This window comes from Orycteropus afer, unplaced genomic scaffold, assembly GCF_000298275.1.
Source record: "Orycteropus afer afer isolate SDZICR_OR568_19922 unplaced genomic scaffold, OryAfe1.0 scaffold00064, whole genome shotgun sequence".
NCBI lineage: Eukaryota > Metazoa > Chordata > Mammalia > Tubulidentata > Orycteropodidae > Orycteropus > Orycteropus afer.
Window position 1 is genome coordinate 2,540,552 of NW_006921651.1, and position 26,943 is coordinate 2,567,494.

The 26,943-nt window shown below is 50.1% G+C and overlaps 1 protein-coding gene across 1 annotated transcript in view; it reads left to right on the forward strand.

Moving 5' to 3' along the window:
- The window catches only part of COL17A1 (collagen type XVII alpha 1 chain), a 50,399-nt gene that overhangs the window by 19,477 nt on the left and 3,979 nt on the right, over window positions 1-26,943 (forward strand). The window contains exons 15-47 of the mRNA XM_042780826.1: window positions 137-181; window positions 2,128-2,325; window positions 2,900-3,115; window positions 3,457-3,486; window positions 3,881-3,907; window positions 5,790-5,816; window positions 5,945-6,007; window positions 6,738-6,842; window positions 8,182-8,244; window positions 8,812-8,847; window positions 10,019-10,072; window positions 10,318-10,353; window positions 10,868-10,903; window positions 11,739-11,801; window positions 13,693-13,728; window positions 14,008-14,079; window positions 14,917-14,943; window positions 16,151-16,186; window positions 18,174-18,209; window positions 18,490-18,570; window positions 19,881-19,916; window positions 20,514-20,591; window positions 21,496-21,549; window positions 21,902-21,955; window positions 22,666-22,725; window positions 23,099-23,125; window positions 23,529-23,561; window positions 23,652-23,717; window positions 24,074-24,124; window positions 24,648-24,773; window positions 25,293-25,430; window positions 26,156-26,224; window positions 26,504-26,632. Coding sequence (XP_042636760.1) covers window positions 137-181; window positions 2,128-2,325; window positions 2,900-3,115; window positions 3,457-3,486; window positions 3,881-3,907; window positions 5,790-5,816; window positions 5,945-6,007; window positions 6,738-6,842; window positions 8,182-8,244; window positions 8,812-8,847; window positions 10,019-10,072; window positions 10,318-10,353; window positions 10,868-10,903; window positions 11,739-11,801; window positions 13,693-13,728; window positions 14,008-14,079; window positions 14,917-14,943; window positions 16,151-16,186; window positions 18,174-18,209; window positions 18,490-18,570; window positions 19,881-19,916; window positions 20,514-20,591; window positions 21,496-21,549; window positions 21,902-21,955; window positions 22,666-22,725; window positions 23,099-23,125; window positions 23,529-23,561; window positions 23,652-23,717; window positions 24,074-24,124; window positions 24,648-24,773; window positions 25,293-25,430; window positions 26,156-26,224; window positions 26,504-26,632 — 2,208 coding nt within the window. The remainder of the gene's footprint in view (window positions 1-136; window positions 182-2,127; window positions 2,326-2,899; window positions 3,116-3,456; window positions 3,487-3,880; window positions 3,908-5,789; window positions 5,817-5,944; window positions 6,008-6,737; window positions 6,843-8,181; window positions 8,245-8,811; window positions 8,848-10,018; window positions 10,073-10,317; window positions 10,354-10,867; window positions 10,904-11,738; window positions 11,802-13,692; window positions 13,729-14,007; window positions 14,080-14,916; window positions 14,944-16,150; window positions 16,187-18,173; window positions 18,210-18,489; window positions 18,571-19,880; window positions 19,917-20,513; window positions 20,592-21,495; window positions 21,550-21,901; window positions 21,956-22,665; window positions 22,726-23,098; window positions 23,126-23,528; window positions 23,562-23,651; window positions 23,718-24,073; window positions 24,125-24,647; window positions 24,774-25,292; window positions 25,431-26,155; window positions 26,225-26,503; window positions 26,633-26,943) is intronic.

A 26,943-nucleotide genomic window follows, 5' to 3' on the forward strand; every position in this document is an offset into this window, starting at 1 on the left:
TGCTGTTCTGCAAGGTGCCTGGGAGACATATTTACCTAAAGCCCTTCTAAAATCACTGGGGACAGGGCAGTCTTGGGGGCTCCCCCAGGATAAATGCTCAAGGGAAAACCTGTGTTCTCGGTGTTTGTGCTTTCAGGAGACCTGAAGACAGCATCCACCAAGGGCAAGCTCGCCTCTGCAGGTGGGTGAGAATGGCGAGTCTGCGAGTGATGAGAACCAACAGGGTTGGCTATGGTTAACAGAACTGACAATAGCCTCCTAGCCACCCATCTGTAGAGAGTTTCACTGAAGGCTCAGAGGGAGCAGGGGGAATGGGAGGGTGGGCAAACTATGGGCTTAGCTCAGGGCATGGTGCTTCAAGACCCTGCAACCCCAGCTCAGGGTACACTACATGCTCTTAGGTACAGGGTCTCCCAACAGGGCAGAAGAAACGTTACATGAATGTGTGTGTCTTTACAGAACCAACACAGACTCCAAGATGACACTATGAATTTCCTCCAAAAGTTAAATATAGGTTTACCATATGACCCAGGATTCCACTCCTAAAATACACCCAAGAGACTTGAAAGCAGGGACTCAAACATTTCTACACCAATGTTCATTGCAGCGTTATTCCCAATAGCCAAAAAGTGGAAACAACCCAAATGTCCGTCAGCAGATGAATGAATAAACAAATTGTGCTGTATACATACAATGGAATATCACTCAACAGTAAAGAGAAATGAAGTTCTGATACATACTGTAACATGAATGAACTTTGAAAACACTATGCTGAGTGAAATAAATCAGACACTAGACAAATATTGTATGATCCCACTTATATGAAATATCTAGAATAGGCAATGCATAGAGACATAAAGCATATTAGTGGTTACTAGGGTCTGCAGGGAGGGCATAGGATTTAATGCTTCATGGGTACAGTTTCTGTTTGGGGAAGCACCAACACTTTGGAAATGAATAGTGGTGATGGCTGCACAATGTCATACGTATAATTAATGCCACTAAATTCTACACTTTATAATGGTTACAAGGGCAAATTTCACACTATATATCTGCAATGGGAGTGCTGATGGCATAGTGCCTAAGGCATTTGACTGCTAACCAGAAGGCTTGTGGTTCAAACCCACCAGCCACTCCTCGGAAGGAAGGTTGGGCGATCTACTTCTGTAGTGATACCGCCTCAGAAACCCAAGGAGGGGTCGCTATGAGTCGGATCTGACTCTACGGCAGTGTGTTTGGTTTGGTTTGGTTTTGATACACTGCAGTAAAGCAGAGGTCAGTGAAAAAGGAAGCAGAGGCCCTCAGTGAGATGGAGTGATACATTGGCTACAACGACGGGCTCCAGCATGACAAGAATTGTGAGGATGGCGCAGGACCAGGCAGTGTTTTGTTCTGCTGTAGAGAGGGTGGCTACGAGTCAGAACTGCCTGGACGGCACCTAACAATGACCACCACCCCAATAAGAAAAATCTATAAAATCTGAAAAATAAAGAAGGCGGCACTAAGGCCAGACACATCTCCAGGCCTTATGCTTTCCAGAGGCCTTAGCTTCCCCCACCTCGCCCAGTGTTGCGATTGTGACTGATTAGGAGATACAATCTCAATTTAGACAACTAAAAGCCCTTTTCATTAAAAAAAAGAAAAGTTTATTATGTGCCCTATGTGCTGAGTGTATTTCTAGACACAGTGGGGGTTACAGAGGAAGAGTGTGAACTGAGGCATGGGATGGGTCTTCCAGTTTGGGTCTAGTAACACGCTAGAGCTGTAACAGCAATGTAGTATTGGTGATAACAGAGTTTTCAAACCAGTGCTCTGGGTTACATCCTCTGCTAATTATATGTATCTCACCTCTGTAGCCTCATCTCATTTAAGTCAACGACCACCCTATGGACTAGGTCATGCTTTGGAACAGGGAAGGTCACACAGACTGAGCCCAGGATTGTCCCGAGCAGCCATGGCCCTGGGTTCATCCCGGGAGCCAACCCCCTCCTTCACGGATGCACAGGAACTTGAAAGCCCCACTCACATCCACTCAGCTCCACAGGCAGTCCCCGAAGGCCGGAGGATTTGGAGGGAAAAGGGCAAGAGCTGCCTGGATCCGCCTCACCCTTCCCCTCTCTTCCACAGACATCCACGGCTATGACCACGGCGGCGGTGGCCGCGGCGGCGGCGGCGGCGGCGGCGGCGGTGTTGTTGTAGGCCCCTGGGGGGCAGCGCCAGCCTGGTGTCCCTGCGGCTCCTGCTGCAGCTGGTGGAAGTGGCTGCTGGGCCTGCTGCTCACCTGGCTGCTTCTCCTGGGGCTGCTCTTCGGCCTCATCGCTCTGGGTAGGTGGCCAGGGTGTCCGGGCAGACCGTGCGGCGGCAGGAGGCCAGGGAGGCTGGAAGCCGGGAGTAGCCCAAGTGTCACCAGGCCTGGAGATCCTCAGAGCAAAGTCCTGTGAGAAAACCCAGGCTCTGGGGGGCACCTGACTGAGGACAATCAGCCCTTGTGCCGCAAATGGACCTTGGGATGCCCAGCCCTGTGTCCTCTCCTCTGTAGCCACCTGCTCTAAGCGTTGGTTAATTTGGCCATAACTTCTCACAGCCTTTTCTTTCTAACTTTCAAAGCACCCCCTTCTGTCTCCCTGTTGGCTCTCACTCCACCTCTCAGGGAGCTGTTACCCACCTCAGAAAAGAACACTGACTCGCAAGCTAGGCCCAAGGCTCTGTTACTCTGTGAGGATTCTGAGTCATGAATCCCACTGGCAGCTACAACAAACTGTCTCCGCACCAAAATTGCAGCCAAGTGTGTCCCAGCAGCATGAGAAGCCACCACAAATCTGGGTGCTGCCCCAGCAGGTCTCCATGAGGAGTAGTGTTTCACAAGGCACTGGGTTCAGCTGCCTGTCCTCTGTTTCAGCGGAGGAGGTGAGGAAGCTGAAGGCGCGAGTGGATGACCTGGAGAGAGTCAGGTCCAGTGTGATAGAACTCAATATGGAGAGGAGCAACAAGGAACGTCTCAAGGGTGTTGCACCCGGAGTGGGAACAGGCCTGGGGACAGGTGGGCTGGACAGCCACAGTCAGGAGACACTCTGGATATTCATGAGGAACAAGCTACTGACAGAACAGAAAAATGGTGAGTGCATTGAAGAGGTAAGGGCCAGCACACTCCGAACTGGCGGCCCTTTGCATCTGTGTGGGGCACTATACCTTCAGGGCACCCACACCTCCCTCCTTTAATCCTCTCAATAGCTTTGTGAGGTAAGTAGGACTGGTATTGTGATTCCATTTTACTGTTGGGAGAACTGAGACCTGGAGAAGTAAGTTACTCAAAATCTCACAACTGGAACAGTTCAGAATCTGAGTCCTACACCTAGTCTGTTGTTCCCCCACTCGACCACGCTGGGGCCCCCCCTTGTGTGCATGTGAGGGACAAAGAAGAAGTAAAACTAACCTAGGATCCATTTTGTCTTGTAGGAAACCTCCTAGGAAGCCCTGGTCCAAAAGGTATTGTGGTGGATGGGCCCTTCCTGCTTTCATTTCTATAACTGGAGTTTTTTGTTTTTGTTTTTTGTCTGGGTAGATCAGAAAGCTTTTTTTTTCCCCCCTTTTTTTCCAAATTGAAGTATGAGAAACTGAATAATCTCACTGTATCCATTGGGAGGGCTGGGAATTGGCTTTGCAGTCAGAAGCTTTTACAACAGGAGGTACCTGAGGGATCACCTGAGAAGTGCAGGGAGGTGCCTGTGTGACACGCAGGGGCCTGAGGGAACTATGCCACATATTTCCTCACTCTGCAATCGTGTTTTATATCTTGTTAAACGGTTTGAAGATATGAGGGAGGGAATGGTCCTTGAAGGTCTTACCTCATCTCATAGTTTTCATCTCTTTCTGATTTTAGGTGACATGGGAAGTCAAGGCCCTAAAGGTAAATATAACATGGAATTTTTTTACCTCAAACATGAGTGAGAGTTGATGGTTTAAAGCGATTAGTCACTTCATGCTCTTCCTGGACATTGCCTCTCTGTGGTGGGACCTGGGAAGAGCAGGGCACCCCAGATCCTTCTTCTTTTTTTTTTTTTTTCCTTTTGGAGGGGTGGAGTGGATGGGGGGCTTCATGACAGATCAGGGCTTTGTACCTCTGGGGAAGCCCTGGCCCTGGCTCCTTCTCAGGGCTTTAGGGACTCTCAGAATCAATGGCTCTGAGGTGGGCTCCCATCAAGGGTCTTATTTCCCTCAGGCTCCAAAGGTCTGAGGACCTGCTACATCACAAGCACCTGAGGAGATTTCTAAAAGTGCAGGTTCCCTGGCCCTGTCCCAGACCTCCTGAATCAGGCTCTCTGGGGTTGGACTTCCCAGGTTAATTGTGATGAGCCAGGCCAGGCATCACCTGTCCTGTCCTCAGAGGTATTAGATGTGGGAGGCTGGGAGGTCACCCAGCAATCAGAAACAGTCCCCATGTGGGAAATCCAGCATGAGCAATGTAACCTGCCCTTCTGGGACTTGCAGTCAGAGGAGGCAAGACATAATCATAGGAAAAGTATCCCACCGTGTAAGTCAGGGGACAGTCACTTGCTGAATTGTGTGGCACACACTTATGTGCAGTTGTTGTTGTTGTTATGTGCCTTCGAGTTGGACCTGACTCATAGGGACCCCTCCTTGGGTTTCCAAGGCAGTATCACTACAGAAGTAGATTGCCCCATCTTCTTTCCGAGGAGTGGCCGGTGGATTTGAACCACCAGCCTTCTGGTTTGCAGTCAAGTGCCTTAGGCACTATGCTACCAGTTGTTGTTGTTGTTGTTGTTTGCTGTTGAGTCGGCCCTGACTCATAGCTACCCCTCCTTGGGTTTCCGAGGCAGTATCACTACGGAAGTAGGATTGCCCAACCTTCCTTCCGAGGAGTGGCTGGTGGGTTTGAACCGCCAGCCTTCTGGTTAGCAGTCAAGTGCCTTAGGCACTATGCTACCAGAGCTCCATGCTACCAGTAGGAGACCTATATTTTTCCTCAGAAAAGTGAATGGACAATCGATGGGACAGGCTCGCGGGGAGGGAGGGGGACCTTTCCAGTCCCAATGACCCTCAGCTAGCTGCAGAGTAACTAGCTCTCTTTGATCTAGCTGACTGAGGTTCCCAGACTTCAGTGTGTATAGGAGTCACCAGGAGATTCTGGCCCCCTCTGGGAGCCTCCGATTCAGCAGGTGTGGGTGGGGCCAGAGTCTGCATTCTAATCACTCAGCTGCATAGTCCATACTGAGAATCACGGCCCTGGTGAGGAAGTCGCTCCTCTTTCTCCCCAGCTCTACTCTCCTTGCCAACAGTCCCAATGCAGAAACGGGAGTCCTAGAGTAGCCCTTCATTCTGCTTTATTCTCTTCATAGTTTCCCAGCCACTCCCCTCTGCCCCATGCACACACCCTGAGCCACTGTCCTACCTAGCACCCCTTCCTTAAGGCACCAGCTTGGAGGCCATTCCTCTCCTGGGGAGGGGGACTGATGGTCCAGATGTTTCCAGAGCTCCTGCATCTAGAGTTGCTGGATAAAATACAGGACACCCAATTAAATTTGAATTGGAGATAAACAACAAATAATTGTTTAGTATAAACCTGTGCCATGCAATCTTTTCTAGTATAAATATGCTATGCAATAGTTGGGGCATACTTAGACTAAAAATGTATTTATTCATTGTTAATCCACAATGCAAATTTAACTAGGCATCTTATAGATTTTATTTGCTAAGTTTGGCAGCCCCACCTGAATTCCACCCACCTTCATCCTCTGGCTGACTTCTCCCTTTTACCTCTGCCCCTGTAGGTGATCGAGGACTCCCTGGGACTCCAGGTGTGTAGCCGCTCATGACTGCCCTGACTCATTTTAAGAAATGGTGCTGCTGGTTTTGCAGGCCGCTCAGGCCTGGCTGCAGCTGCAGGGAGGAACCCGGGGGCTGAGGTATTTTTGTGCATCCACAGGTGTCCCTGGGCTCTTGGGCCACCCAGGTCCAGAAGGACCAAAGGGACAAAAAGGCAGCGTAGGTAAGAACCATTTTTTCTAGTCCTTTCTTTTATAAATGTTCATTAAGTGGTTGCAATATATGAGGCCCTGTTTCAGGAGCTGAGGAGACATCAGTGAATAAAACAGATGAATCCCTGTTTCATGAAACTTACCTTTGGGCGGGGGGCGGGGGCGGTAAAGAAAGGCAATAAACAGAATAAATAAGTGATGTACATAGTTCATGAAGAGATGATACCTGAAATGGGCGGGGCTGAGCCTGGTAGTGACATTGGGCATGCTGAGGGGGTATTCACTGAGAGTAGAGAGGCCTGGGAAGGCCTCACCAAGAAGGTGCCATTTGTGCAAAGACTTGAATGGAGCATGGGAGCCAGGCCCACAGAGATCTGCCGAAACATTCCAGGCGGAGGGAGCAGCCTAGGCTAGAGTGTACCTGGCAGGCTCAAGCAGCGAGGAGGTGTCCCTGGCTAAAGGGCAGGTGGGAGGCAAGTCACATGGGGCCTCAGGGGTCATCCTAAGGACTTGGCTTTTCCTAGGATGAGTGGAGAAGCCATTTGCAGGGTTGGGCAGAACTAGGGCATGATCTGCTCACATTGTAAAGGATCACTCTAGCTTCTAGGTTATGCACAGGCTACAGGGGGCAGGAGTAGATGCAGGGAGATCAGTGTTCTGCCTGAGAGATGCTGCTGGTGGAGCCCTTAGCTGGGCCTGGGATCAGGATCACAATGCTGAGGTTGCCTGTTCTGTCCTTAGGAGAGCCTGGCATGGAGGGCCCCATGGGCCAGAGAGGGCGAGAAGGCCCCCCAGGGCTCCGCGGTGATCCAGGACCACCTGGGCTTGGTGAGAAAGGGGACAGAGGTAAGAGGAAATTCCTGCACCATGAGGATTAGCTATATCTTTCCTTCTTTTCATCTTTCTCTCTCCCTTCTTCCTTTGGTAACCTTTATTGAGCACCTTGAGCCAGTTCTATGCCAAGCCCTGTGGAAACAGTGGGCTACTGATGGGGCTCAAGCCTGGCTGTGAGTCCAGCCTGGGGCTGGGAGCCAGTCTTCCTTGCTCAGAATCCATGAAGAAAGTGGTCATGGAGAAAAAGTTCTGCCCAGAGAGGGGTGGTGGAGAGAGTAAGAAGTCAGGGAGGGTTAAGATGGACAGTAGAAGGTAAACAGGCCAGATGGGAGAGCCAAGTGGGGTGGGCCTTAGAGCCTCTGCTGGCTGGAACCTGGTGGGGAAGAAGGGAAGCCCCAGAGATGCAGACCCAGCACTGGAAGGGGGCTGAGACCTTTAGAAACTAGATTTTTCCTCATGCCTCTACCAGGGGAAACCAAGCACAGACACCAGGAGGTCTCTCATTGCCAAAAGATTGTCAGCAGAAAACCTGCTCAACCAGGCAACAGGTTATTTATTGAGTGCCTGCTAGGTGCCAGACTCCACGTTGTTGTTGATGTTAGATGCTGTTGAGTCAGCTCCGACTCATAGTGACCCATGTACAACAGAATGAAGCACTGCCCGGTCCTGGGCCAGCCTCACAATCCTTGCTATACCTGAGCCCATCGTTGCAGCCACTGTGTCAATCCAGCTCATTGAGGGCCTTCCCCTTTTTCATTGACCCTCCACTTTACCAAGCCTCTTTGAAGACTACTCCCGGGAATGGTCCCTTCTGGTAATATGACCAAAGCAGTCTGGCCATTCTCACATTTCCGGCTGCGCTTCTTCCAGGACAGATTTGTTTGTTCTTCTGGCAGTCCATGGCACTTTCAGTATTCTTCACCAACACCACAACTCAAAAGCATCAACTCTTCTTTGGTATTCCTAATTCATTGTCCAGCTTTCACATGCATATGAGGTGATTGAAAATACCATGCCTTGGGTTAAGCGCACCTTAGTCTTCAAAGAGACATCTTTGCTCTTCAGCACTTTAAAGAGGTCTTTGGCAGCAAATTTGCCCAGTCCAATACATCATCTGATTTCTTGACTGCTGCTTCCATTGGTGTTGCATTCCAGACTGTGTGGAATATACAATCTCTGGGGTAGAAACAAACAGAAAATGTTTTGCTGATCAGTGACCTGATAGAGACACCAAATTAATCAGATACCACTAGTAGAGCAGAAAATATCACTTCCAAACAACACAGCCAAGCTGAGAGGGTAACCAAACTGTGGACTCTCCCAAATGGCTCACATCACCATTTCTCCCCAGGGGCTGCTGGGGAGCCAGGACTACAAGGCCCACCTGGTGTCCCGGGTTCTGTGGGTCCCAAAGGTAAGTCAAGTGCCCAGAACAGGTATTCAAGTTTCCCAGTGAGGAGGCCACATCTGGGATGGGGGGCCCAGAGGTCTAGGCACTGAGATCCCAGCCAGCCCTGACCCAGTGATCCCTAAGTGTGTGGATGGGTCATTCAGGAAATCAGAAGTCAGTCAGTTTCCTCAACTGACTGGGGCCCAGATGAACATATTTGAAAGCAACATGCCTGGACAGCTCAGGGGAGAATGGGCTCCTCTCACAGCTTGATGGCCATCGGGTCACCTCTCCTCCCTATCCCCTGGCCCAGCCCATATGTCTTGCTCTGATGAGGAAGGGACAAGGAGCCTCTTGATCCAACCCAGCTTCCTCCCAAAGGGGAACTTTGCAGTGGGGTCACTACTGGACCTGCTGACTTCTGGGGTTCTGGCAAGAACCCGCAGCATGTGGGCAACACACACACAGTTCTCACCTGGAAGTGAGCTTCCAATTCCCCGTCCCACCTGCCCTTTGGAGCCCACCTTGGATCAGATGTCCTTGGCCTGTGTTTGACCCCTTGGCTAATCATTGTCTCATCCTCCCTGTCAGGCTCCAGTGGTTCTCCTGGCCCTCATGGTCCCCCAGGTGAGTGTGTTTCTGCTTGTAAACACAGGCTATTTTATGGGGCAAAGAAAGGGAACTTAAAGGAAACTCAGACATTTTAAAAGCGAAAAAGAAATTGTAAAGAGCTTCCTGTTGTTTTTATGTGCCGTCGAGTCGGACTGACTCATAGTCGACCCCACCTTAGGTTTCTGAGGCAGTATCACTATGGAAGTAGGTTGCCCCATCTTCCTTCCGAGGAGTGGCTGGTGGGTTTGAACTGCCAGCCCTCTGGTTAGCAGTCAAGTGCCTTAGGCACTACTCTACCAGAGCTCAAAGAGCTTCCTAGAGACATAAAACTCAAGTCCACAGAGCAATGTGGAACAAAACTCAAAATCTTAAAAAAAAAGGGGGTGGGGGCCAGGTTTGCTGGTCTGATAGAGCCTGGTGGAACCACTGAGACTATAGTCCCTACCTGCCCTTCAGGTCTGGAATTGAACCCACTCCTGTGGCTTCCAGCCAAACAAAAGACAGGCATATGAGCTGAACATTTACATTAGGTAGATATACTCCTTAGAGAAGCCAATCATGGGAAAATAGAAGGGATGTGTTTGCATAGGGAGACAGCTCAGGGGGCAGGAGTGCATGGGAGGGAAGGACACAGGGAAGAGGTGGCTATGGAAGAAGTGGGAAGAGAGCTGTTGCATTGTGGGAGATTGCAGTCAATGTTCTGAGACCAAGTGTATGTGAACTACTGGATGGAAGATGAATTTGCTCTGTAAACTTTTGCCCAAATCACAATAAAATTAAAAAAAAAAAAAACCTCAAGTCCACACCTGTGAGTTTGGGTAGTGTGATGGATCACGTCCAGACTCATTCTGATCCTGCATGTTCAGCCACAGGAAGCTCTCATCCTACCTTACTCTGAGCAAAGTGTTTGCCTCTGCCTCATTCCCTATGGCCTAAGAGCTCATCCTGCTGTCTTGAGAATTTCAGCCATAGCCCACACTGTGATGCAGGCAAACATCTTTGCCAAGGTGTTCTCATGCCCAAGTCCTGGTCATGGGCAGGGGCAAGGAACCTGAACCAAGATGGTTTAGCAGGGATGTGGGAAGAGGGAAAGCAGCCCTTTGTTTTCTCACTCCAGGGTGTATATGTGTCCCTTCCTTCCAAAACTATGACACTCATCCCCTGCATGGTTTCCTCTGTTTGGCAGGTCCCATGGGTGTCCAAGGACTCCGTGGTGAAGTGGGACTCCCTGGTGTCAAAGGTAAGCAGACAGGGAGGGCTGGTGGGGAAGGGAATGTCACCTTGTACATGCCTCTTACTCAAGAAAGGGGCCTGGGGGACAGGGAGAGTCTGGTGAACCTGACCAGCAGCCCTTGCAGATCAACAGGTAAGTGAGAAGCTGAGACTAAGAGGGAGTGGAACCCTGTCTTCAGAACATATACTGCCCCTCCTTGGTCATCCCCTCCAAGGCTCTTTACACTAAGAAGGTGTCCGTTTCCTTTTCAGGTGACAAAGGACCTATGGGACCACCAGGACCCAAAGGTATCCTGCTCCCTGCTGCTGCTCAGTCATCATTAGGATGTTGAGTCTGCTCAGCTCCTAGGAAGCCCAATGTGAGCCTGCCCCAGCATCAGAGAACAGAGACGACTCTGGCTCCAGGACCCTGGAGCTGGAGGAATCTGACAGCTCATTCTAGCCCAATCTTGCCAACAAGGAATGTCATGGTTAAGAGCTCCTCAGGGTGCTGAGGAGGCAGCAGGTTTAGGCATATGACCTCTACTCTAGCCCTCCTCCTTGTGCCCACAGCGCCATTTGTGCAACAGCAGGGCATGGTGTTCATTTTGTGGCCGCACTTGGCCCTGGCAGAGATCCAACATGCTCCTTTGGCTTCATTAGTGCTACACTTTTGCCAACATTCTGTTATTCCTACTGACAGTAGTTTTCAAATTCAATGAGATCTATTTCCCACCCAGGGGTCCCTATTGCTGGGTGAGATTGTGTTCCTTGCTCCCAACTTATGTTTCCCCGCTTCTTCTCCCCACCATGTTTGTTTTAGGTGACCAGGGTGAGAAAGGACCCCGAGGTCTCACAGGTCAGTCTTACATAGGAATCTACTGAATTCATGAACAACTTTTTGTAAATCCATTGGGCACAGGAGGTAGGGGGAAAACACAGAAATCTGAGTCAGAGCCTCTGTCAAAAAACCTCAAGGGACTTGTAATCTAGAAAAAACACGAAACAAGATAAAATAAAGCACTGAATGAGAAAAAGCAAGCATCAAAACATATAGTACATCTTTGGGGCAGAAAAGGAAGTTTGTGATTGGCCCTGATTCTTATGGAAAGTTCACTTGGGGAAAATTAAACTCTTCCCAAGTAGCAGGCAGTTTGCATTAGTGGTACCCTCTCAGCCACTTACCTCCTACCAACTTGTTTGATTGAAAGGAAAATTAATGGTGCCATCTGGTGGCGTAGTGCCTAAGGCATTTGACTGCTAACCAGAAGGCTGACGGTTCAAATCCAACAGCCACTCCTCAGAAGAAAGATTGGGCAATTTACTTCCATAGTGATACTGCCTCTGAAACCCAAGGAGGGGTCGCTATGAGTTGGATCCGACTCGACGGCTTTGAGTGAGAATACTTTGGCTGCAAGGGACATCATTCTGCTTCTAAGGAAATAAGACTCATACATGTGCCCTTTCAGACCAGGCATGACTTCTGGATAGCCCATGCCCACTGTCAGGGGACTCAGGTGGCTCTGAGTATGAAATAAAAGCACAGACTGCTTCCCCAGCCTCTGGTACCCAGTCTTCCCTGGTTGGGGAGGTGGCAGGCTCTGGGGCAATGGGCATGGATGGGAACTTTCTACCACTGTTGAAGTACTCAGAGCTTAAAAGCCTGTGCCCACTTAGTCCCTTTGCCATTGCAGGTGAACCTGGCATAAGAGGTTTGCCTGGTGCTGTGGGCGAGCCTGGAGCTAAAGGAGCAATGGGTGAGTGTTCCAAAGCAGTGCATTGAGTCACCCCCATTTGAGTGCTCACTGTGGCTTCAGAGACTTCAAATCCTTCTTCTCTGAACTACCCCTTTTTCCTATTCTCTAGCCTGCATGCCTCCTTGGAGAGTTTCAGTTTACACGTCTGTTCTGGGTCTGGGCATCGTTCTTGGGGCTCAGAGAGAGTAGCAGATGTCTCTGTCAGTTTCTCACTATTACAGAGAGGGCTTGGCATGGCACTGGTCCATCCACCCTGGTTCCTGCCAATAAGCTCCCTGCTGGATTGGGGAGGACAGAGACGTGTTGAGATCCTTTGGAGTCCCCAGGATCCTAGGCACAACCCTGGTACCCCAGAGCTGGTCTCCCAGCCAGATCCAGGTTATAACCCTTTTGTTGACATTTACTGAGGTACTTGTCTGCCAGAACATGGAAGGCTGGCCAAGAACCCTCAGAGGGCCAGGTGTTTAGCATCATGTCCCAATTGGGCGTTGGGCAAGTATTCATTCTCTCATTCATTTAACAGAGTGAGTGGAATGGAGTGGTGGTTAGTAAGCACTAACTGTATCCAGGCATTGTACCAGTAAGATACTTTACCACCCTCTAGGGGAGCTCTGGTGGCCTAAGACGTTTGACTGCTAACCAGAAGGCTGGTGGTTCAAACCCACCAGCCACTCCTCAGAAGGAAGACTGGGCAATCTACTTCTGTAGAGATACCACCTTGGAAACACAAGGAAGGGTTGCTATGAGTCAGAATAGACTCAACAGCAGTGAGTTTGGTTGGTTTGGTTTAGGTGACATAAAAGGAGCTCTGGTGGCACTGTGCCTAAGGCATTTGACTTTTAACCAGAAGGTTGGTGGTTCAAACCTACCAGCCACTCCGTGGAAGGAAGATGGGTGATCTACTACCATAAAGATTTACTACCTTGGAAACCCAATGGAGGTTGCTGTGAGTCAGAATCGATTCAATGTCAGTGAATTAGGGGAGAGAAGACTTATATGAAGCTAAAGGTGACAAGTACTATGAAAGGTACAGAGTGTCTGAGAATACAGTGGAAGATTTCTTCCAACTAGCAAGACAGGCAGCGTCATGGAGGAGACAGAGGTTCAGATGATCCTAAAAAGTTAGGAAGAGTTTGATGATGGCCAGTGTAAGGAGCAGCCTTGAGGAAAGAAAAAAAAAAAAAAAATCCAAACCCACTGCTATTGGGTCAATCCCAACTCATAGCAACCCTATAGAACAGAGTAGAACTTCCCCATAGGGTTTCCAAGATTGTAAATCTTTACAGAAGCAGACTGGATGTCTTTCTCCTGCAGAGCTGGTGGGTTTGTTAGCAGCTTGCAGTTGGTGGCTGAGCACTTAAGTGCTGTACTACCAGGGCTCCTAGAAAGACAAACGGGGTAAATGGTCACAGGACAGAGCATCTGTGGCATCTCTTCTAAGCAAGCATCAAAGTATACAGCGCCAAGAGTAACTCTTTTGGCTAGAGCATAGGACAATGCCTGAGGAGTGGAGACAAGAACGTGGAGACCTTGAATACTGGACAGAGGACTGTGGCATTCTTGGCATTCAGTCATAATCCACAGACATTTATGCAGCATCTAGTGTGTGCTGAGTCCATCAGAGGCACTGGAGACGTGATGGAGGGTCACTGAACAATTTTCAGAGGAAAAATAGACAACTCCTGCTGTGGGAGGAGGGGGCAGGGAGAAAGCTACATCCTAAGAGTATAATAAAGACAGGGTTTCTTCCATGGTTGACGGCATCAGGAAGGGCTGCCATGGGCTTCCCACCTGGGAAACAACCCGCTTCAAAACTACTGGGGCAGCAGGGAGAGGGAGGTGCAGGAATAATTCCAAAAGTGACTGATGGGCTTTGGTTCTGCTTTCCCAGGTCCCACTGGCCCTGACGGACAACAAGGCCCAAGAGGTTGGTCACTGATCTGTTCACTTCACTCTCACTACCTCCTCCTGCCTACCACTCCTTGCCCTACCGATGTTCCAGGGTGCAGGCCCTATTCCCTTAACTATAATGCAGAGAGCCATATATCATGTGGAAACACACAGTGCCCAATTACTATTCCCACTTCTCTTTTCCACCTGCCAGCAAGTCAGTCAGTGAAACTCCAGGAAACCATCAGTTCAGATTTGTTGGCCATTCAACTTCCCTAAATGGGTAGCATTTCCATGTTGGTCATGGTCTCTCTAGGTGAACAAGGGCTTACAGGGATGCCTGGAATACGTGGCTCACCAGGACCTTCTGGAGACCCAGGAAAGCCAGGTAATGGGGCAGGGAGTCACAGCTGGGCTGTGGTGTGTTTGTGTGTGTGCACCGGTGCATGCCTTGTCCCATTCCCTTCCAGCAGCTCAGCAGGGAACTGCCACAACCAGGGGACTGGGTGTTAGGTCTCATGCTATGTGCAGTGACTGTAAGGCCTTGCAGTCATCAAGTCTGGGGATTTGGAGGAAAGAGATTAACTGAAAACAAGGAGTTCTAGAAAGGGGCAAGGGCTCTTTTGAAAATTAGAATTGAAAATCACCTCAGTATCTTCTCCTCTGAACCCATCTCCTCCAGCCCACCTCCCCTTGGCCCATACCTGGACCCTCACTGATACCCACTAGGCTTTAGACCCTTTATCAAAGGTAAAGCAAGAGCAAGCTTCTCAGGGCTATGAGAATAACAAGTCAAAACAAGTCCAGAAAGGGCAACTCTGAGGAGCGGGGAGAGCTGCTGGCCCTTTGACTGGTGCACAGATGGCAAGCATGGAGGCAGGGGCTCTTCCCCTGCGGAGCCTGAGTGAGCACTGGGGGTCTCTGAGTGTGTGTTTTCTGGGTCCATGGCTCTTCACAGATGCCACAAGGCTCTGTGGCCACCATTGGTAAGAACCGTCATCCACTGGAGCAGTAGCTCACTTCACTGCAAAGCTCAAGGAATGGCTCCTTGTCCAGTGCTGGGAGAACACTGAGGTCTGGCTGCCCCAGACCCAGGGAGAGGGGTCCTCCTGCACCCTCAGTCCCTTTCTCTGCTGTGTGTCCACCTGCCCTTGCCGCTGAGAGTGTGGCTCGTTAAGTACATCTCCAATATGTCACCTTTTCCTCATGTTTTTATTTTCTGTAGGTCTCACTGGACCCCAAGGACCTCAGGGTGAGTTGTCAGTCACTCCTACCTCCAAATGCCACCTGCCAAGCCTCCCATTTCCTCCTGGGACAGTCACTGAAGCAAATACTTGGCCTCCAGTCATCTTAGAGTGTCCTCTCCCTTCCCACCCTTCAGGTCCTTTTACTGTGAGTCTTGAGAAGCACCTTAGGGAGAAAACCTATGCATGCACAGGACAATCTTGAAAGCTATTCTAATAGAAATGAATTTAGATTATCTACTGAATCTCTCTGTCTGTGCCCTGTTCTCACTGGGTGTTGGAATCCCCAAAAGGAGGTCTCAGGCCTGTGAAGATAAGCAGTCCACTTCAACCCCACAGGGCCCAACATGCCCACTGGCATGGCAAGGAGTGGACACTCCCCTCATTCAGAAGGGACCAGCTTCTCTAGAATAGCTTATATGTTAAAGTCTGTCCTACAGTTGGACCAGTGTGCATCCATTGGGATTTGGGTAATGGTCACTACACCAGCCCCAACTCCTGAAGGAAACTGAAATCAAGCAACGAGCCCCTTAAAATTGTGCCCCTTCAAATGTTCTCTGGTGAAGAGTCCAGAAAATTCTGGACCCAGCCTGGCTCCAGTATGTGTACTGAACCCCAAACCAGTTGCCATCAGATGCTCCTAGGGATAGGAGCTCTGGTAGCATAGTGCCTAAGGCACTTGACTGCTAACCAGAAGGCTGATGGTTCAAGCCCACCAGCCACTCCTTGGAAGGAAAGTTGGACAATCTACTTCCGTAGTGATACCACCTTGGAAACCCAAGGAGGGGTTGCTATGAATCAGGTCCAACTCCACAGCTCCTCCACATGTAATAACAACAACAACAAAGGGGTAGATAAGGCAAGGGGAGGGGTGCTGGATTAGATAAAGGATGCCCAGCCACTACTCTGTGGGGGAACTTGGCTTCTATGGGGTGGCTCATAGAACAGGACTAGAATCCCCAGAGCTGAGCTCACGAGCCTCTGCGTTCCTCAAGCCTACTTTGTGCCCCTTTTCCTGGAGAAGGAGAAGGAATCAGAGCAAGAGGCTCTCAGAGGGGCCACCTGGACTGAAGCAGAGGGCAAAGCCCAGACCAAGCTCAGAGTTTCAACGGGTGACTGACTGTGTTGAGCAACCAGAGCTCTTGTTGATACCAGAGAGTGTTTAGACCTGGTGACCACTCATCATTCTGACTAACTTATTTTTAATCACATTAGGACTTCCTGGTGCCCCCGGCCAACCAGGGTCTAAAGGTAAGTGATTTTCCAAATTCAATAGTCTTTCTTTTCACTAATCATTTTTGTGGCAGGGAAAGGGGTTGGCAAGAGGAAGGCATCTCTCTGGCCATGAGCGTTGATCAACAGTGGCATCTAGTGGCTCCAGCAGAAGGCTGGGAGGCTGGGAAGTCCAGGGATTGGTTCTGAGCAGCTAAGCTTTGAATTCTTGAGCCCCACCCACTGCACTCACCTACCCACCCCACAAACCAGAGCATCACTTCAGTAGGTAAATGTCTCTAAGCTGTTGTTACAGGAGTATCCAAGAGGGACCTTGCCTTCCTCAAAGCCTTTTCATCCCCTGGTTTGCCTCAAAATGTCTTCATTATTGCTTTATCCCCCTACCTTATGCTTAGTTCCCTATTAACATGATGGTTCCCCTGGGACTGGAAACACCTTGGGCTTTCTCAGTCACATGCAGCTCGATGTTGCTGTGTAAACGGACCCTTGCCGAGAGGCAACTTCAATAAGGCAGAGAGGAGTGCATAAGTACTGCTGAGAAGGCAAAGGAAGAGTAGCGAGAGGGGAGTTCATACTCCGTGGTTTGACTGGAGCCCATGTGGTGACACCTACATATGCAGGGACTCTCTTGTCCTATTCTGTCCACTGTTCAGTTTAGCACCGTCCAAACCCAACCCTGCACTTGTCCAGGAATAAACAGTGCTCAGGGATGGTCCTTCTCCTATTTCTGTGACACAGTGTTCCTGAACCCTGACATTCCGTGGAGCTGTGCTCTGTTGTGAACAGTCACTCTCACCTTTGGACTCTAGGAATAAAATAACTGCTTTCCAGAAATTACTTTGCCAGTGATAAGTTAGGCCAAGGAGAATTTCGGGGATAAATAAATGTAGTTTCAAGAGAATGACAGCTGAATTCATACATACCAGGCAGACAAATCTCTGGGTCCATAGACCTGTTCATGGATTGATGAAATTGATAGGAAGAGGCTCGTAGGGCTTGGGATTCCTGAGGATAGCAGGGCCTGTGTGTCATACCCTCCCTAGAGGAGGTACATAAGAGTGGAGACTTCACCTAATGCTAGGTTGTGATCCAACAAAACAAACTCAAGTGCTTTCTCCTCTCTTGGCCTTGCCTCCCAATTGCAAAACAGTGAGTAGAGACCATCCCTCTACTTCCCTTTAAAGGTAAATCAATACCATCCTTTCACTGTATGAATGATTTAATTGCTCATAGATCTTAGGGAACGGAAAACAAGGTCCCTACAGTGTCCCCAGTTGAAGGGCTTGGCCGTCCTCTAGTCCTCTTGGTTTCTCCAAGTGAGTCCATGGATCTCCAGCCCTGAGGGATGCTTTGCTGAAAAGGTAGCCAGTGGTCGGTCAGTGTGGGCAAGTGTGAATGGACAGTTCTCTTCTTGAAAATCCTCTACTCTCATTTCATTTTCAACAGCTAAGAACACGGGGCAGACAAGAGATCTGTCAACCTTTATCTTCCAAGCTTACCAGCCCCAGAACTCCTTTTTAATTCTGTCTCCACTGTTCTTCCAGGGAACTAGACTGCTGTGGAGCTTACTGGGGCCCGCTGTACCCAGGCTCCCTGCCTCTGTCCTTTGGCCATTCAGTAATATTCCCAGCAAGAGTCCTGTACGACTCACTGAGGGAGAAGACAGTTTGGAAGTTTGAATAGAACTCAGGCTGGCCCCCATCTGGCCTCACTGAGAGGCAAACTCACCACACTGTCAAATGAGTGAAGTCCCTTCCCTGAGTCCCAGCCTTGTCCAAAAGCTGATGTGGACAAGATGGATGCAACAGCCTTTAGGGTCTCCGGCTGAGAGATTGGCACTTAATGCATCCAGCATGCTCTCCTCCAATTCATTAAAATGCCTTTCGATGGACAGTGAAAGGCACAGAAGTGGGTCTCAAATGCAATCAGAAGTCTTGGGAATGATTTATTGAGTCACTAATTAGTCCTCAGAATAACAGGTCTCCATCCTTTCCTCCCCTGCCAGGTGAACCAGGAGCTCCAGGCAGGATCGTGACTGCAGGTAAGCAGCGAGGAGTGATCTCCGCCTGTCTTCATCTCTTGGGTTTGGGGTATCTGTCCTGCCTCTGCCTAACGCCCATCAAGAGGTGTCCCTCTGTGGGCATGGTGCTTTGGGTTTAATGGAGTGGTGAGTTCTTTGGGTCAACAGTGAGGGAGGTTTATCTTCCTCCACCAATGAGCTGTCTAGAGGAAGTACCACTGGGTATATGGCTACGCTTGGATCCCAGAGCCTTTGAAGAAGAAGAGGGTGGCCCAGTCTTCCATGTGCTTTCTGTTTTCAGAGGGGTCGTCGACTATCACTGTGCCAGGCCCCCCAGGACCTCCTGGAGCTATGGGACCTCCAGGACCTCCAGGATCCCCAGGTCAGTCAAGGTTTTCTTGATTTACCCCAAATCAGCAGCAGGTCTTGGTTGCATTTGACTATAGCAGTGTTTTCTCAAATCCTGAAACTCAAGGCAGGAACTCAGGGGAAAGTAAGGAGAGGCCGAGAAATCCAACCTCTCTTTTATTCTCGGACAATGAGGTAGGTCAGTTATCCTTCCTGGACGACTGGCCAAGCTTTATCCTGCAGAGAAAGTGCTCCAAGCACTGCGCAGGCACTGCTTCTTTAAGCCCTTCCAGCCCTTGGGAGGTCCATGCTGCCGTCTGCATTTACATGGGGGAAACTGAGACTCCAGCAGTAATTGATTTGCCTAAAGTCAAACAGCTAATATGAAGCAGAGCCAGGATTGACCCCGGTCAGTCTGCTGTGGCCAATCAGAACACTGGGCCCTTAGGCCTTTTGTTTACTTTTGGAAAACAACTTGATACTATGCATCAAGGATGACAAAATGCTAGCAATCCACTTGAAGAAAAATTCCAAAATTATCCAACAACGATGAAATGGCTGAGAAAATATGAAGAGTTTTGAAGAAAAGTTTCTAGAAGACAATAGTGTTACTTTAAAAAGCAGGATATATGATGATATATGCTCTGTGGTTCAAACCAAACTCACTGCCATTGAGTTGATTTCTGACTCAGTAATCCCCAGTAACTCTTTACGGAAGCAGATTGCCCCATCTTCCTTCCGAAGAGTGAACCGCCAACCTTCTGGTTAGCAGTCAAATGCCTTAGGCACTGCACCACCAGTTTGGCTCTGTGATTACAACTATATTTTTACAAGATGTGAAATAAGTACTGGAAGGAAACAACAAAAAAAGGGTAACAAGTTGAAGAATTACAGCTAATATTTTTCCAAAATGCCTTTTGTTTTGTTGTATATATTTTTTCATCATTTAAAAATGTGCATGTATAAATGAAGTACAAAACTTAGTAGGTGTGTACCAGCCCTCCCTCCTAGTAAGAGGAGAAGTGAAAGGGAAGGAACCTTCCCTCCTCCATTGAGAGGAAGAGACTGGGGATCCTTAGAAGAAGCCTCTGAACTTTGAAGGACAGTCTCAGTAAGAGCAATCCCACCTGCCCGGGGTCCCTGGTGCCTCACCAACATGGACCAAGGGCTGGTCCATGTATTGCTTATTGCTCTCAAACAAGCAAGTTGTCCTCCTTGGGCCACTGTTCCATGCCTCAGGGGGAAGCCATGTGTATACCCTGTACCTGCCCTTCCTTCAGTTCTTTCTAGAACTGTGACCCTAGTGGTATAATTTAGCTTTTTCTTCCCCAACCCCATTTTCAGGTCCTGCTGGCCCAGCTGGTCTCCCAGGACAGCAAGGTAGGTCACCCCCTGAAAGAATGCATGGCTGTGAGCTAGGTCAGGAGGACTTCCTGCTCAGGGCCAACTTGGTTGGGCCTTTGGTCTTTAAAGGAGGGAGAGATGTGTATTCAAGGAAGAGGGGCAACATGGCTCTTCACCAAAGGCCTCGCAAGGTCTCAGTTGCAGAGATGGGAAAAGACCTCGTCTCAGCCCCTTCCATGTTTCTGAGAAGACAGGGATTCTCTGGAAGAGATTCTGTTTAGCTAAACAGGGAGAGCGAGGACCCAGAACGCTGGTCAGGGTTGAGCTGGGCTATGTTCATAGGCCTTCAGCCTCTCGTGACCAGTCCCTGATCACTGTGCCACTGCCTAGTGATTTATCCAAACTCCAACAAATAGTCAAGCTCAGGAAAAGCTGGTCCGTTCCCTCCTGGGGTGTTTTGGCTACAGACAGAAATGTCCAAAGCCAACTCACTGGCCCTGCCCATCTTCAGCCCTGCCTCACCTTGCACCTGAGTAGCTGGACACCTGGGCCTACTCCAGACCCTCTTCAGAGGAAAAGCACAAAAGGACTATGGTGGGCAGTGCCCACTCCAACTCTGTGTCCTCCCCACAGGCCCACGAGGAGAGCGAGGGCTTGCTGGTGAATCATTTGTGAGTAGCAGCAGGTCCATTTCCGAGGTCCTCTCTGCACGTGAGTACCACCCTACTCTCCAGGGCAGATGGCGCTAGAGGCGGGAGTGGGAGAGGTGGTTCTCCCTATGGCAGCTGCACCAGTGAGTCATCCCAAAAGTTTCTATGTGAGGATGACCAGTGAAATCAGAGAAAGAACAGCAAGGGTTTTGTCTGATGTGGGAGAGTGAGTCACCGGGGATGGGGCAGCTGTCAGAGCAGTTCTCAGGAATCCAAGAGGATCAGAACCAGGCAAGGCCTCTGAAGTGAGCCGGGCATGTCGGTACTGCATCCCTCACTCAAATAAAGCACTGAGAAGGGTCCATGGGTCTCACCCACAGGCCTGGCTAAGGAAGGCTGACTCCTAGGTCTTCCTGTTTACAAAGTTTTTAATAAGCCCAGGAAGAGGTGTGCTGGTCCTCCCATCTGGACACCTGGACAGCTGAACAGCAATGACAATAGGCAACCCCAGTTGGCACTCACCAGTGCCAGACACTGCACTAAGGCCTCAGCATGCACCAGCAGCTCACTGAGTCCTCACAACACCCTTATGATATAGGTCTCATTGGTCTGGTTTTCAGAGGAGGCATCTGAAGCTGAAAGAGATTTAGAATTTACCCAAGTCACCATCTAGAAGAGGTGGAACAGGAATTTGAATGCAGGTTGTCTGACACTGGAGCCCAAGTTCTTACCCATCAGTACATACACCCACACCAGACATCAGAGAGTTTGACTGCAGTCCCACCCTGCCTCTGAATGAGGGGTACCCCTAACAGATGAGGAACTGAAAGGTCCTATGCCATGACTCAGGGACTGTGTCTAGGGTGCAGATGCCGCTGGGGTGCCTGACACTGGTGATCCTGGTGAAGGGTAAGGAACATGGCAGAGAACAGCTTCATATAATTTTTGCTTTCTTTTCCCTACAGAAGGTATTGATCTACAAGGTCCTCCAGGTCCACCTGGGCCACCTGGGCCACCAGGTGAGCATTTCTGAGTTCTTTTTGGAGGTGGGAAATTTGGGGGAGGCAGGGAACTCCAGGCACTTAGTAAGGAATCCAAGACCCTAACTTTTAAGGGCAGGATCAACTAGTTGAGTACAGCATTCCCCTTCTTCATTCTCTTCTGCAGGGCCTTCCATTCCAGGCCCCCCAGGACCCCGAGGCCCAGCAGGTGAGAGCTGAGCTCCCTGGTGGGGTGGGTGACCATGAGACCCAAAGCTCAGCCCTCTTCTGGGCCAGCTCTCGGGAAGCAGTTTCCCTGCCATGTCTCCTGGGCAGAGGGTTCCAGGCCCACCTTTTGGCCCTAATAAGTCATGGAGTTTCTTTTATCTAGGGGAAGGATTGCCAGGCCCACCAGGCCCACCAGGATCTTTCCTTACCAACTCAGGTAATGGTGGAAATTGAGTCACACCTGTTTTCTACTTCAGCCCCAGCCCTGGTAATTGCTGTGATCATAGGCTTGTGAGCTTTCTACCCAACTCACAAGGCTTCCTCCTTCTGACCTTCACACTAGGGGTGTGTTTATATAAACTCCCTACTATATGCAGCATGTAGGGAGAATGAAAGATGCCAGCCTAGCCACCCAATAACCTGGCCTGAGGGAGGGACTCAGTTCTGCCCTCAGGAAGCCTCTGGACTGATTAGGGAGACATGGTTCCTGTCCTTACAGAACCCAGGTCTGATAAAGTAGGCAGGACACATGCATACGAAATGAGATAAATGCTAACAGTAAAACATAGAAACATATGGAAACAACTTTAGAGCAAACAACATTAGCCCAGAACTTCCATCCATCCATTCATCCTTTAATTTTTCTATTCTACCATCCATCCATCCAATTATTCAATCATCTATCCATGAATCCTTCCACTTCTCCATTTGATTGTTTCATTCATTCATTCATTTGTCTGTCCAACCACCCAACCATTCAAATATCCATCCATCTATCCATGTAGCTGACAATTTATCCAACCATCTATCCATTCATCCATCCATCCATCTGGTAAATATTTATTGAGCATCTATATGCCAGACTGTGCTAGATACTGCTCCTTCACAAATGTTTCTTGGTTCTTAATCTATTTCTTTCCTCTACAGAAGGCTTATTCTCTGGGCCCCCAGGCCCACCTGGCCCCCCCGGTCCCAAGGGAGACCAAGGTGAGAACAGAGTTTCAAGGAACCCAGGAGTCTGTATGTGCCCCTGTGTTCCCAACTGTTGATTAGAAGAATTTGGATGAGGTTCAGTGAGCTGAGGTGTCTCTTCATCTCTCTCTCATATCCCATTAGGAGCTCAGCAGCTGGGAGCACAGGGGATTTGGGGGAGTAGGTTGAGTGGAGTAAGGAAGCAGGGTGGCATATGGTCAGAAGTGCTACAGAGAATTCCCACCCCTACTTTGGTGTGGCAGGAGAGACTAAAAGGACCCCAAGCTGTGTCTTCCCCACACTGGAGCTTCCATCCTCTCACACACGAGCCCCTTGAAGTCCCAACACCTGGTTGGTATGAGTTCACAGCTCTGCCTTCTTCCCACAGGGCCCCCAGGTCCCCGAGGACACCAAGGTACAGTAGAGCTGGCATCAAATAAAACTTGGGGTGAGGGTGGGGTGGTAAAAGTTGACCTTGCAAGAGAGCCTTGAGCTTCTTGAAAGTGAGTTTGGTCCAAAAGAGGCAGACTAGACAACAGAGTGTGTCTCTGTGGATGCTTGAGTATCTCTGTGTGTCTAGTGCTGGTGTGTGCATGTGCATTTCCGCACTGTGTGTAGAAACAATTGTCACATATGCGTGAGTGTGCATGTACACACGTTGGCACAGCAACAGCTCTAGGTACTGCCCAAAGGGTGACACAGCGCCAGCAATCTTGGGTCTTGGGGAGCCTCTGGAGAGGAAGTGGTGTACAGGACTGGGGCATGGGTGGAGGGAGAGAAGTGTGACTAACCGTTCCCACTCTCCTGTTGCTCCTCAGGCGAGCAAGGCCTCCCAGGGTTCTCAACCTCAGGTAAGTGCTGACTGCCCCACTCCTCGCCCCTCCCACTGCTCTAGCTGGAGCCTCTGCACCCTGGCTGACTACACCATCTTCTTGTTCCAGGTTCCAGTTCTCTCGGAATCAACCTGCAGGGACCCCCAGGCCCTCGGGGACCCAAGGGTGACAAAGGTCAGTGAGAGAAGAACCAAGAAGGTAGTGAACAGTGGGAGGTGAGGAGTGGGAGCAAGCTGGCTCCTAGAGCCCCAGAGTCTGAATAAAGGGCCTGCAAGCAGGCAGCAAGGGCTTACTGATGCTAAAGGTCTGGGATAAAGAGGAGGCTGAAGAGAGGAGAGGCTGGAAGGAGAAAGGTATGAGTAGATGAAGATATAGGTCTCTGCCCAAAGAGAGTGAGCTTGTGATGTCACTGGAGAGAGGAGACTAAGAGCCATGGGTGTGAGCACGAGCAAATAAGTGTGGTTGGGCTCAACCAGGGAAGACTTCCAGGAAGAGGTAATGCAAACAGGTCTTCTTGTTCTGGATTCCAGGTGATCCTGGTGTTCCAGGAGCTCCTGGCATTCCTGGTGCTTCCTCTCGAGGTAAGACCCTAAGGTGACCAAAGATCCTCTCCCCTTCTTTAAGCAAGGCTGGTCATTCCAATGAGGATATTCATTCATTCATTCATTCATTCATTCATTCCATGATTCAGTGTTGGTGGGGTACCTTCTCCATGTGCTAAGATTTATGAGCTGCCTTTAAGGAGGTTGGGGGGTGGGAGGGAAGGACCCATGTATATATAGAGATAGCGATACCAGGTAATGAATGGTGGAGAATAAACCAGACCCTGGGTTCTTTGGGTGTTCAAAGAAGAGGGAGGCTGTGTGAGGTGGTGAGCAAGTTGTTGAAGGATGGGGACAGGTGGGCCTAGGAGAGCTCTCCATCTCTGTGCCCTCTCAGACAGTGACTGCCACAGCCACTCCTTTCCTCTCTTCTTGGAGACCCTCTTTTTGCCCCTGTCCCATTTCCCCTATGGAGTGAGGACTAGACCTCCCCTCCTCAGCCAGAGGAAGCAATGCCTTGGCCTCTCTTGGTCTGATCCCTGGGCTTTTTTCTTCCCTGCAGGGGAATCAGCCAGCAGCACCATGTACATGCCCGGCCCGCCAGGCCCACCAGGGCCTCCTGGGCCTCCAGGCTCCATCAGCAGCTCCGGCCAGGAGATTCAGCAGTACATCTCTGAGTATATGCAGAGTGAGTGCCAGCACCCATGGTCCTGGGGTCAGAATAGGGCAGTGAGTGTGTGTTGGGGGGCTGGGGACAGTCTCTATGGCAAGGCCCCAGGTCCATGAGCTTCCACAGGTCAAGCTCACACACACAACCTGCCTTCTTACACCCGCCCACACACGTCCTCACTCTGGCCCCCAAAAGGCTCATATACTCACTACGCACATACTACACACACACATTTTACACCCGATGCACTCCCCTGACCTCAACCCTGTGTCCCCATGGGTTTGTGGGCCCTGAAGTTTTGCCCAGTGGGTGGAGTCTAACTGGAGTCTTGTTGGCCCACACCCCTCATGGACTGCCTGACCTAGCAGAGGTCTCTGCCTCAGGTTCTGTAACAAGGGGAGTCGAGGTGCACTGCTGGCCTTGTCTTGGGTCCATGTTGGGGTGGGGGCTCTTCATCACGTGTTTCAGGGCAACTCCATGGGAAGGGCATGGTGTCTTGAGGAGAGGCATGACTTTGCTTCTTTCTTTTGGTGGCAGGTGACAGTATTAGGTCTTATCTATCTGGAGTTCAGGGTCCCCCGGGCCCACCTGGTCCACCAGGCCCTGTCACCACCATCGCAGGCGAGACCTTTGACTACTCAGAGCTGGCAAGCCACGTCATAAGCTACTTACGGAGTAAGGCTCTCCCCACACCTGAATGTGAACACCTTTCTTCTAAGGTCCCACTGTTGTTCCCAGAGACTCAGCTCTTCCTTGCTGTTTGTTTAGCCCTTCTCCTGAACATGATTGTTGATTCCGAATGCTTTGCAGTCAGGGCCTTCATGAAAGGGTCTGTTCAGATTAAGAATCGAGGCCACACTGAGGCCCTGTCCAAGGAGCCTTCTTATATTTGATCAGTGTTCCTAATTATAGGCCCTTCTCTGTTCTTGATCCATCGGGTTGGCCATATCTGTGAGGAATTGGGCTAATATATTCTTAAAGACAAGCTGCATCTCCCAACAAAAAACAAAATAAACTTTTGACCATTTCATGCTTTCATAATAGTCACTCTCCCGACCCCCGCTCACTCAAGGAGCTCTGGTGGTGCAATGGTTAAAGCATTTAGCTGCTAACCAGAAGGTTGGCAGTTTGAAACCACCAGGTGCTCAGCAGGAGAAAGATGAGGCAATTTACTTCCATAAAGATTTACAGCCTTGGAAACACTATGGGGAAGTTCTACTCTGTTCTAAAGGGTCACTATGTGTTAGGATTGAGTCAGTGGCTTTAGGTTTGGTATACACCCACTCATTCATTCCCCTCAAGTGGAAACAACCACATGACCAGGCTTTTCTGACTCTGGGATACCAAGGGTGTTCCTACTGACCAGACAAGCAGGTCATTTGAGGTTTTCTTCCTGACAGCCTCAGGGTATAGCATCGGAACAGCCTCTGCTTCCATCTCCTCTGAAGATATCCTGGCTGCGCTACAACGTGAGTCATGGGGTGGGCTGGAGTGGGACCTCCTTGCCCTCTCCTGGCATCCTTTGTCCTGTCTGAGCCTTGTGAGGCCTCGGAGCCACCCCCCTGCTGCCAGGAGTCAGCAAATTGACTGGACGGGAGTGGCAGCTCCCTTAAGCCCTGCCAGTGCCAGGCAACAGCAGGTGCCCCTGCAGGTACCTGGAAGCCTGCTAGTTTCCCACTGACCAGATTTCAAGAACATCACTCCAGAGCCAGTGTGTGGGTCTATGCTAACGAGCTTCTCCTCTCCAGGGGCGGACGTGCGTCTGTACCTACAGCAGTACCTGATGGGCCTTCGGGGACCACTGGGGGCTGGAGACGGGACCCTCCAGTCTCTGGACTACGCAGAGCTGAGCAACCGAATCCTCAGCTACATGTCCAGTGAGTGTCGGCAGGCAGGGGTGTCCTGGGGTGCAGAACTGGGCACTGAACTCCCCTGAAACAGCCCCAGTGACCCCTTCTACCAAGCTGCACCATCCCTGCAGGAGTGGGTGGTGTTCAGAGCAATTCAAACTTGTGACCCCAGAGCAGGTCAAGGAACATGGAATTGGAAGCCAAAATGAGTGTCTTGAACACTGTCCTGTATATGGACACAACATACACACACACACTATACACACACAGTCTGTCACACAGAAGCAATGGGCAGTTTTCAACTGGTATTCCTCTTAGAACTGGAAAGCTCTCCTTTT